Source organism: Chelon labrosus (assembly GCF_963514085.1).
Source record: "Chelon labrosus genome assembly, chromosome: 20".
In the NCBI taxonomy this organism is placed as follows: domain Eukaryota; kingdom Metazoa; phylum Chordata; class Actinopteri; order Mugiliformes; family Mugilidae; genus Chelon; species Chelon labrosus.
The window spans coordinates 2,134,672-2,146,376 of NC_140353.1; the positions used below are offsets into that span (position 1 = coordinate 2,134,672).

Below are 11,705 nucleotides of genomic sequence, written 5' to 3' on the forward strand. Positions count from 1 at the left end.
TGTTTCTTTTGAAGGATCTCCGCAAAAACGTACATTTGCGAAACCGCCCGTTTCCTTAACTGGAGGGTTAAATTCCAGTGCAGCTGTTTGCTTCCTGTGTACCAGCATCGCAGCTATAAGTTGCCTCCAGCTTTGTACACATCCCTCCTGGTCTCAGTCTCTGGTTACAGCAGGTATCTGCAATGCAGATGGAGGAGGGGAGCTGCTGTGGTGAAATTAACTCCGTTAAAGAGAAGTCCTGTGCACGCTGCTGTAATGTGGTTCAGTAATATGTTGGTTTCATTGGAAAGACGGTGATGATATGAGCTGGGGAAAAAAAAAAAAATCTTGTTTCCTCTCAGGTTGTGTGTGTAGGTGTTGTGTAAGAATTTGTAATATGTGTGTGTGTGTGTGTGTGAGAGAGAGCTCCATCTAATTTTATTTCCACTCCTAACACGAGCACATACTTAAGTGGGTAATTTGTTTTGGTGGTGTCACCTGCTACTGTTCTCTCTCTTATATATACATGAATCCTTAATCCAGGTCTCCAAAAACCCCTTAAACAACAGTTTATTCATTTTTTTTAATCAGTTTTCTTAACCAAGCCAAAAAAATAAATAAGAAACAGCAGCAATCTTTTCACGCTCTGAGCGTAAATAAAATATTGGGCCGATAAGCACCTGCTGATGGGAGCGGGGTCAGCTATTCTGGACCATAGTACACAGTGGCTCCTTTCTGCCAGCTCTGGAGCTCTACGTTTTCACTGCCTACACACCCACATGCTTTCAGACACCTGGGGAAAAGTGCCAAGTTGGCGCCGGTGGCTCTAAGTAATCACTACACCCAGCTGCATCAACTTTTCTTGCAACATATCAGAACGTGGGCCAATAAAAAAAATAAATAAATAAATAAAACACAGAAGAGACGGATGTGGATGAATCAGATTCAGAGCGCAGATGGTTTTGAAAGACTCGAAAGTGTGTGTGCGACTAATTAAAATACAAACATTGATAGTCATTGTTTAGGTCGAGTACAAGTTCTAACGTTTTTCTCAGTGCGGTAAGTTTAAGTTGATCCCCACACACATTTTACAACTCTCTACACCCCTTTAAAGATTTGTACATGAACAATCCATTATACATCTTCCTGAAATGTAGGTGTTGCAAATCCGCAGAGTGCAGCTGATCTGCAGATTTTGCAGCCAGCTCCACATTTTGTGCACTTTTATGATTTTGAGCTCATTGTTTTTATTTTTTTATTTTGTTCACTCTCTTGGCTCCTGATTCTGTAACTTTACAGCCAAAAATAGTTAGTGACGAGCTGCTGGATGTACACCGATCAGCCACAACATTAAAACCACTGACAAGAGAAGTAAATAACATTTAAACCATCTTGTGACAGTTCAATGTTCTGCTGGGAAACTTCTGGACCTGGCATTCATTGGTGTGGATGTTACTTAGACATGTAGCACCAGCTGAGGATTCTGGGTATTGTAGTAAACCTGCTCCCCAAATGACAAAACATGTAAAAGCGACACAACATGATTACTCAGAACTGCTGCATTATCAGTAAAGGTTCTTTGTTTCTCTATTACAACACAAGGGTCTGACGAATAACAGCTGTGGTTGAGGGAGCAAAAATGAAAGGCGTGGGCCACCGATCAGCCACAACATTAAAACCACTGACAGGAGAAGTAATCTGGCATTCACTGGTGTGGATGTTACTTAGACATGTAGCACCCACCTAGACCAGACCAGGCACCCCCACCCCATAGCAATGACACTCCTTGATGGCAGCAGCCATCCCAAGCATCCACACACTAAAACGCTTTAGGAACAACTCAAAAAAACATGAAGAACAACACAAGGTGTTGACCTGGCCTCCAAATTCACTAGATCCCAAACTGATCAAGTATCTGTGGGATGATCCACAGAGGCCCCTCCCCTCAAAGGCCCCCCCACTAACAGCAGGACACCCTCAGAAGGCCCATGTCCATTCTCTGATGAGTCACCACAAGGGAGACCTGCACAATATTAGGAAGGTGGTCATAATGTTGTGCCTGATCGGTGTGTATTAAAGCTGTATATTTATGTTTAACCTGCCAGCTCAGTGCTGAGTTTACACCTTGCTGCACTGCCCACAAATGGCCAAAAGTTCTGTAACTGCAGATTTAACGTCGATTCTGGACGTTGCCAAGTTGCGATTACAAGCAACAAATCAGCACGGGATTAATTAAAACACGGTTTCAAGGAATAAAAAAACACTCTACATGAGCAGTTTGTAACAACGTCTAACAAAGGAGCCTTCTGCAGGTTTTAGTTAAGCTGTGTGGACAATCCCAACTAATCAAGAGGATTGTGTGCCCTTCCTTTCACAGCCTGGTGGTGTCACCTAATCTAGAGCCCAGCACTGACCCGCACCCACCACCTCTTCCCTCTGGTCCCCCTGTAGATCCTTCCTCTGTGGTTTCTCCGCTGCACCACTCTAACCCCTTCTTCCACTCACAGACTACACCCCCTCCTATATCTTCCTGCAACCCCTTTTTCTCTCTACTCCAGCACAACCCTTTCTATGAAGACATGCTAAACACTCAGCGCCTAACTCCCTCGCTGCCTCCTCTGCCCTATCTTTCCAGTTCCCGGCCCCCGATAACTCAACTCTTTCCGCAGCCGAGTAACACTAACCTTAGCTTGACCCACGACAACACAACCACAGAGGATTTGAACAGCACAGCGATGGGCGAGGTTAGGAAAAGGCCCCGTCCTCCAGCTCTAACGGAAGGCAGGAAGCCTCTACTCAAGAAGAAGTTGTCCAACCCTTTCATGTCGGTCCGAGAGCTGGAACCGGATTCAGAGTGGGACGAATCTTTTGAAGCGTTTGCAGCTGGCAGGCTGCAGTCTCCCGAGGATCCCACCACAGAATGCAAAACACAGCAAAACACACCCAGTGACCATCCACTGGAACACAGCATTAATAGAGGAGCGTTACCACGTGAACCGGGTGATGATTTAAACAAAAATATGGATGACGCACCTTGTTCAGATCAGTTATTCGAAGCACATAAAGTCACCAGCCGAGTGGCTTATCACATCGACACTTTTCCACAATTCCTCGAAACAATCCCAGAACACAGGAGCTTCGAGAGTGACGACTCCACTTTAAATCCTTCCACTAACTCTCCAACACTAACTAAACGAGACACGAGCACTACTAATGATTTAACCGACACTAATGTGCGTCCAGACCCCTGCCGCACCTCGCCGATTCCCCCCAACAGCAGCTCTCCAGATCCCAGTTCCTCAGGGCTCGGCAGTTCGGCGGAGGATTTCCTCTCCTGTCTCTCCTCTCACTCTGACAAATTCTCCGCATCCTCATCCGAGGAGAATGAAAGCAACGTCCCGGGCTTTGAGAAATCCTCCGAGTCAGCTGTGATGAAAAATGTAAAACCCTCACAATCTGCAGACGACATTGCTGACAGGTCAGATGATCTGTCTTTGGTTGATGTTGTGCAGCAAACGGTTATTGAGCATGGGGATAGCGGTAGCGAAAAGGTAGATTTGAGTAGTTTGGAAGGGTTTGTGATCACTACAAAGGAGACAGGAACCGAAGGTGCAGATACTCAGACACTAAACGACCTGCTGCCGAAACTCTCCGAACTACAACCAGAATTAAGCATCTCTTCACCTTCTGACAATGAAAGTAGAGAAGATTTATTTTTAAACGCTCTTACAGATGTGACAACTCCAGCCACTCCAGATGATGAAGGCTCCTCCACGCTCCCATCATTCTTCATCACCACCTCCTCTCCCGGCGTCAAGCAGCATTTGTTGGATTCGTCTTTTGAGGGAGTTGGTTCAGAAGGGCAGGACGCAGGCCCGCTGCCTCGTGTGCCGTTTAGCAATTTTGACGATTTCCTCAACATCAGCCAAATCGACAAGGATCTGTTGCACACTCCCGACCAGAGCGCCACCAGCGGCTTTCTCCAAAGCCTTTACGTCAGCGCCGACTCCCAGGATTACCAAACCTGTGCGTCTCAACGGTCCTCCGAATGCTCCAGCGTCTCGGAGCCAAACGAGACGCTGCACTCTGCCAACTCTACGCTCTGCGGCGAGTCGAGTGAGACTAAAACATCCGTCGGTGCGGATTCGGGCCGAGTAGATGCAAATGCATCCAGGTCATCAGGTGATCGGGACGTAAACCAAACTGGTAGGTTTGAGGGTGACGAGGCGGCCGGTCTTGGGCCAAGCTTCACAGTAGGAGATGACTTACAAGCACTCCCTGCAGCAGTGACACACTCCGACATGAGCTTCAATCCAAAGAGGCTCATTGAAGGAGGTGTAGGTGACATGTTCTCAAAATGCCCTCAGGCACCAAACACTACCCTACACCGCTCCCAGTCTGAGGGCACACTGGCACCTGCCTTCGACGAGCTCCTCCTACCCTCCTTTGGGAGTGATCCTGGTGCCATACAGGAGTCCTCCTCAGCTCACGCAGGCCCCGGCCTCCCCTCCCTGAGCTGCTTTGCTCCCTTTCTTACCCCTGAATGTAGTAGCTCCCCTGTAGCGCTCTGTACCCTCCCTCCCCTTGCCAACGCTTCGGCGAGGTTGCCAGCCAGCGCAACACCAAAGCCAATGCCACAGGAGACAGGGCAGCAGCAGCAGCAGCACCAGCAGCAGCAGCAGGCAGCCAATCAGCAGAACAGGTGAGGTTGCACGTGCTCTGATCTGGGTGAAAAGGTGGAGGGGAATCACTTCTTCATGCTTCCAGAAATCTCTATCCTGTCGCTGTCTTCGGTCTCCTTCCGCCGCTCTGCTTCCGCCTGCCTGTCTTCTGTGCCGACTCTCGGGGGGTTTCTCCGGTGTGGTGTGACCTTCTCTTTTTTCATATTTTCCTCTAACACACACCCACACACACACACACACACACACACACACACTGGTGTTAACAGGACTCTTCTGCAGGTGTCTTGTGTGTGTCCTGGCTGTGGTGACGGGAGGGGAAACAAAGCCTCAGGCCAATTAGCAGTTATTATTTTGCCCTGATTCCTCACCACACACACACACCCCCTCCCTCCCGACACACACACACACATACACACACCTCCTCCTCCCCACAGGGCCAGCCAGCATTCTCACACAGTGACACACATTTTGCCAAAAATCCTAACCAGAAATCAGCTTTTTCTACGGCGGGACGGGAAAAAAAAAAAAAAGGTGTTGTTTTGTCACTGATAGCATTTCCTTTTCACCTCGGGGCAATAACACTTTTAACACAATTCTGCATGTTTGATTGCACCGGTGCATGCAATTAAGGCTCTCACTTTTTAGGTTCGTTTCAATTTTCACCAGTATTTCCTTTAATGAGGAACCTTGCACCTGCCTCACCTCCTCTGATCTCGAGCACTAAAGTGAGGAGTTAGTGGGATTTTAAATAACACTTGGTGTCATCCCGGAGGTCCTGAGGGCAATCTGTCGTGCTCTGGCGATAAAGACCTACGTGTTAAACAAAGTGACAAAGAGCGCGACTGCCGACGTGAGTCACGGCGGTTAGATTTCCTCATCAATGTAGGTCACTGACACAGGAAATTCTCTTTCCTGTGTTATTGTAGTCGTGTTGTTATCTCAAAAGGTCGTTTGAGTTGACCCAAGCAGAGAGCTGCTTTGTGGCTGTTTAATAGTTTAAGTAGCTTTTAAGACCTTGTGACACTTTTTGTCAGTTAACTGTTATTTAGTTGGATTTGAGCTTTAAAATAAAAGTGTAGTCGTATTTTTGTAAACACAGTAGCAGTAATAACATTATTATGTCTTTATTTTAGCTCAAATAGTTTAATTTAAAGGCTGTTAAATGCTATTTAAAGTAAAAGAATCATGTACTGAATCATAAAAAAGGTTTAATTCATTCATTAATCATCATCTGCAATGTGAAAACGTTGTCTTTGTATTTTAATTATGTGCAGCCACATGAGCTGTATTGTATTGTAGGTGCTACACAAGCTTTATTTCAGTATATTCTACTTTTATTCTAATGTCCTCAGATTACAGACAATAAAACCGTTAAGAAAAAATCAGAATATTTAATCTTTTGATCCAAAATCTGTCGTTTTAAATGTAATGTTATCTACCCAGCACTTTCAACCACATCCCCTCTTCTTCAGCGTGTGGAACTTGCTCAGTTGCCCGTGGAAAACCTTGATTACCGGCGGTCACATATGCAAGAATATCTAAAACTCATATTTATATCACCTGGTGACCCCTGAGCAGGTTGTGTTCGCTGAATAAGTCCATAAAATGAGGTTGAAAGTAACTCAGCGAAGCTTAACTTTAAGACATTAGTTCGAAGCCTACGACCACTACCTATGTTTATTTTTACTTAGGCTGAAACCGTGTAAGAGGCCTCCCCACGTGCTATTTCATAAATGAAAGGAAGACATATCTTTATTCAGTAGACAGAAAGAATTTACCGGGATGCATATTAGTGAAACATAAATCTCCAAGAACAGGGAACCTTCAGAATGGCCACCAGGTGTTGTTGTGTTACGTGGACGACCTGTCTGTTCATGTGTTCGTACTGTATGCCATCTCTTTCTTGTTGTCGTCCCGTCCAGCCCTCATCCAGTGAAGCCCCTGACCACTGCCATGCTGACTGAGGAGAAGCGGTCAGTGCTGGCCACCGGCCTGGAGAAGCTCAAGTCCACCATCCACCACGGGAGGAGCAGCCAGCTCGCCGAGCAGGAGACGGAGAAGAGGAAGGTAAAATCATAACTAATACTGCAATGCTGCCTGTTTGAGGCGAAGTGTGCCTTTTACAGGTTAATGATGGCAGGTATTGAGGTTTACATGCTGGTGGTTTTGCATGTAAATATTCACTTTTATGTTCATATTTAATTTTGATTTTGATAACTTTATTTTGAACATGAAAGCAAGTTGCAAGTTGATCTACATGTTCAAAAAGGAGAAGGAAGAAGTAAATACTTATATGGTTCCACCGCCTTGCTAACTGACCCCTATTACTAGTATTACGTCTGTAATAGTCATATTAATAGTCATGGTGACAATGACATCTACAAAGACAATAGTAACAGCAACAGCAACAATAACATGGTGAACATTAAGTCCCTTATATTTATACAGTTTTACGAGTAAATTAACGTCTAATTTACAAGAAATTCAGGATATATCTTCCTTAAAAGTTATGTTTACGTATCTTTAACCCTTTAGTACCTAAGCCTTAATTGTTTTTCCTTATTTTAACTCTAAAAAGTCAGAAAAAACCTGTGAGTAAGAACTTTTCCCCATTTTTTAATTTTTTATTTTTTCCAGAATATCTGACGCTTTTATTATCTGGCAGTTATTTACAATTTACTACATGTTATTTGAGCGTAATAACCTTCCAGGAGAGGAGCCAGTGAAATTACCGTAATGATTGGATTTAAAGTGCAACGTCTAATTTTTCCGATGCACAAACTGTAACTTTGTGCATCGGAAAAATTAGACGTTGCTAAATAATTATGGTAATCCAAAGTGCAATATCTGTATGTACAACTATTGTATTTAATTGTCAGTTTTATGTAATTATTTAATGTCTTGTGTGGTACTGTCCTTTGAACTGTCTCCAAACAGGCTCCTAATGTGGACTCATTAATTTACCACATTTTTAGTTTATTTTCAGGTAGCTGTTGCCGGTGAAAACTATTTCTTTTATTGATTTTTCTCCTCCCGTCTCCAGTCTCTGACAGAAGGAGCGGGCTCGTACTACCACCTGAACCACAGTGAGCTGGTGGCCCTGCTGGTGCAGCGCGAGGCGGAGCTGGAGAGGCAGAAGGCCGAGTTTGAGCGTCAGAAACTTTTGCTGGCCAAGCGGGAGGGGGAGCTGAGGAGGCTGAAGCCGCAGGTCAGAGATCTGGAGGACTACATTGACACGCTGCTGGTGCGCATCATGGAGCAGAAGCCCACCCTCCTTCAAGTACGCTCCAAGTTCAAGTGACGAACGGCGGAGGGGTGGGGGGGTCTGCAGTTCAGTCCCCATCTCTTCACTCTAACCTCCACAACAGCTCTTTAGTCTTTTCACTGCTATGCTGTCCTTTTTGATACAAATATTTAGGCACCGAGAGATGTCGGGGGCGGCGGCGTATTCCAGCCGGCATGCTGTACTGTATTGAAGCGGCGTTGCCCTCGTTGAAAGGTTCGGTTTGAGTGGGTTTGAATGTAGCGCGTCCTCAGGTTGTTTTCAGGTTCACAAAGCCAGGTGGTGGGTTCAAACGCCCCGGATGCTTCCATGTTGGGTTCCTGATTGTAGAAATATTGATTCCTCCTTCTCGCCTCACCTATCACTTCTATCACCTTATCACACAAGAGAGAAACTTGTAGAGTAACGGCGTCTGTCGGACCAGCTCCTCGTAGGAAGGGTGGCAGCTTTGTAGTGAGAAGTCGGGGAGGGGGCGCACTGGTGGTTTAGTAACCAAAGTGGCCACATCAACGCTGGCTATTTTCACACGGTTTCAGATTGACTTTTTCCAGATTACATCAGTGCAACGTGGAAATCAAAGAGACGTGAAGCCTGCAAATGACGGGAATCATGTCCAACTACTAGCTCAGAACCTGAAGATTCACAGAAAACTTCTACTTAAAACCAGTAGTTTTCCAAAAAATTTCAATCACTAACTGATAAACTGACTAACTGTTCTGGCTCTTCTATGCTGGCTTTGATCTCTGGACAACCTTTTAAAAGGAATCTGAGAAATACAAAGACAACAAAATGTTTTAAAGTCTCTTCAGGCTGAGGCTTGACCGAGATGATCCAGAAAGCTGCTTTGAAGTAAAGGAAGTTCATCTAAAACCTTCGAGCGTGTTTGGGAAACCACAAACGTTTGTGAGTAAAAACCTGCACAAAACCGCCGGTGTGTTCCTCCCGCTGCGTCTCTCTGCTCCGTTAGAGCTCTGCAAATGTTCCCTGATAAACGCCGAGTGCTCCGACTAGTTTTTGAATCTACAAACCAAATGAGCGGTGCAGCCTCGTTCGTGTGCACATCACTGGGAACTGACTGTAGCTTCTGAATGTTCAAAAGTGTTCTTAGCCAGCAAGTGAATGGTTTTATTTGCAAACGCACGTTGAGTGCTGTTTAATCTTTTGCTTGTTCCTTCCTCTTTCCTTTTTATTTTATTATTTTTCTTTTCCTGTTTTAGGGGCATGTCTTGAAATTACCCACAATGCTCAGCCACATAAGCTAACTGATTTTTGTATGGGTCACAGTGTTATCAGGTGAAGACAGTATCACTCCGTATCCAGCCAGTATCAAGATCAGCCATCGCAGCTTCTGTTCTGATCTCACGCTTTCTTCTTGCCTTCTTCCCACATGAGCGCTATCGCCTCCACCGCGCTGAGAAGACGCCCCGCGTACATGCTGGTACTTGACTATCCCTCCCTCGGCCTCCGCGCGTTTCACATCCACTTCTGCGAGCACGCATATCGCCACTGCTTTCAGGTGTTACAAAGGGATATATACCGCGTTTTACAGCATATATTGAAATGCCAAACGCTGCCTTATTTTCGTTCCGTTCTGACGTTCGTTAAGAATCTAGCACTTCATTTTACTCGTCGGGGCTCGGGGCAGGATTCGAAAGAGAAAAGCCATCTGTTCACTGAGAGATTTTTTCTTTTTATTATTATTATTATTATTATTATTATTATGATGATGCTTTGTTACGATATATTGTTTAGGTCACCGCACAAAAATAAATTGTATGCCTACCAATAGAACATGAGTAGTAACAGTGATTTTCTGTGAAATGCCAAAAAAAAAAACAACACAAAGCCTTGAGACTTAATCTATGGAGCAGATTGATATACCATAAAGTATTCTGATATAATGCCACTCTTAACAGCATTTGTGGATGTCCTTGCACTACTTTATCGTCAGAAGAAAACTCTACTGTACCTGTCCGTCTGATATCGGTATAGTTAGGTCTACTTTACACCGTACTGCACTTTCTAATCGCTCTGTGATTTAAGCACTTGGCCTACACCACAATGATGATTAGCCAGTGAGCTCAAAGCATACAAAAAATAAAAAATAAATAAACCCCCATCCATCTTGTCAGCTCAGTTCTGCTGTGCGATCGCAATATCAAGTGCATAGGCGACTGTAGAGACATATTAAATGTGAGTCGGCACTTCCCAAGTGCAAGAACAAACGTCTTCTTTCATGTCTTCCATTTTACAAGGTTTTTATTTAAGTTTGACTGTGTTTTGTCCTCGACTGTGTAGCTGGTGGAATGTGCTTTGGGTAGTGTGTAAGATTGGAAAGTTTACAATCCGTGATGCAATTCTGTTTCACAAATTTTGTATATTTAATAAAGAATATTTTGTGTTTCTTGCTCACCGTATGTTTGGTTGTAATTCTTTTCTTCTGGATGTCTTGTGGTTTGCACTCGGGTTTGGTTTCTCATAACTTGTTCCATTTTGCATCCACTCCCAAGTTGTTAAATAAATTTTATCTTTTATGTTTTAGTACAAAGGAAGTCATTAAACTAAATGATTTATTTTGCTCTTATTAGTTTCGTGGAGATATTTATACCTTACAGACCAAAAGGAACATTAAATAAAATGCTATTTATCAACCCTTTAATACTATATACTGATAATATCGCTCACAAACACATTCACTAATATCAAAAAACAACTAATCTTGTTTAGTAAATGCAACCACAGCAGTCACACTGAGTGACGGAAATGCCGTGATTGCACCTTTCTGTAATCAATTCTTTACTGAGGAAATCTAAACCAGTCGAGATATTATGACTTCAGAAAATCTTAGGTCTTCATGAAACATCGAAGTAAAGACGGAGCTTTAATCTCAGAAGAGCTCTTCCCCTCTAATATACTACCAATAACAGGAATTTCATATTTGATTCAGTTCATTATTAAATTATATTTTCTGTCGTTTTTCACTCCCAGGACTAATTTTCTGCTGAGAAAATACTGTATTCTTTATTTGCTAGCATTTATTTTATGTATTATGACTTTATTAACTGTCAGTAGTTCAGGTGAAGCCTAAAAAAGGGAAGACAGTATCTCTAATAGTAGCTACATTACTGACACATGCAATTCAATTCAATTTTATTTATATAGGGTCAATAACAATACAAAATCCGGTCTGAAACCCCCAGAGCAAGCCTGAAGGCGACAGTGACAGGAAAAACTCCCTTTTAACACAAAGAAACCTTGAGCAGAACCTTAAGCTCATATGGAGCGACTCATCTGTCTAAGGCTGGCCAGGTAGAGAGAGAAGAGAGAGCATAGGGAAATGAGATAAGCATACATCTGACTAAATGCGTAAATGTAGAATCTGATGGTGATAGAAATACAAGGTATATGTGATGATGTTACATGACAGTTTGAGAATATAAGAGGAATCATAGGAAGGTTAATTACTTTATATGTATAATAAAATATACAAATCACAGTGTATCTGTCTCTGATAATGTTCTATTTTTGTTGAGATTATGTCAGAAGTTTAAAGTTATGATTTATGCTGCTCTGTTGAATATTTATTTTAAAAAGTAAAACTGATTTTTATTAAAAGCCACCACTAGGGGGCTATGTTATCCTCTGTAAACTCAAACATCCTCCAAGAATATTACAGTTTTTAATTAATTTTTAATTAATTTGAATCTGACAAACCTCTTTCACGGTCAACTTCCCTTTTAAAACAAATAGCAGAACTTCGT

At 43.4% G+C, this 11,705-nt stretch overlaps 1 protein-coding gene across 1 annotated transcript in view; it reads left to right on the forward strand.

Annotated features, from left to right (window-relative positions):
• The window catches only part of rab11fip5a (RAB11 family interacting protein 5a (class I)), a 29,309-nt gene extending 19,520 nt beyond the window's left edge, over positions 1 to 9,789 (forward strand). Inside the window, exons 4-6 of the mRNA XM_084568368.1 lie at positions 2,357 to 4,681; positions 6,584 to 6,728; positions 7,705 to 9,789. Of these exons, the coding sequence (XP_084424494.1) occupies positions 2,357 to 4,681; positions 6,584 to 6,728; positions 7,705 to 7,962 (2,728 nt within the window). The 3' untranslated portion in view covers positions 7,963 to 9,789. The remainder of the gene's footprint in view (positions 1 to 2,356; positions 4,682 to 6,583; positions 6,729 to 7,704) is intronic.
• Positions 9,790 to 11,705: the final 1,916 nt, after the last annotated feature.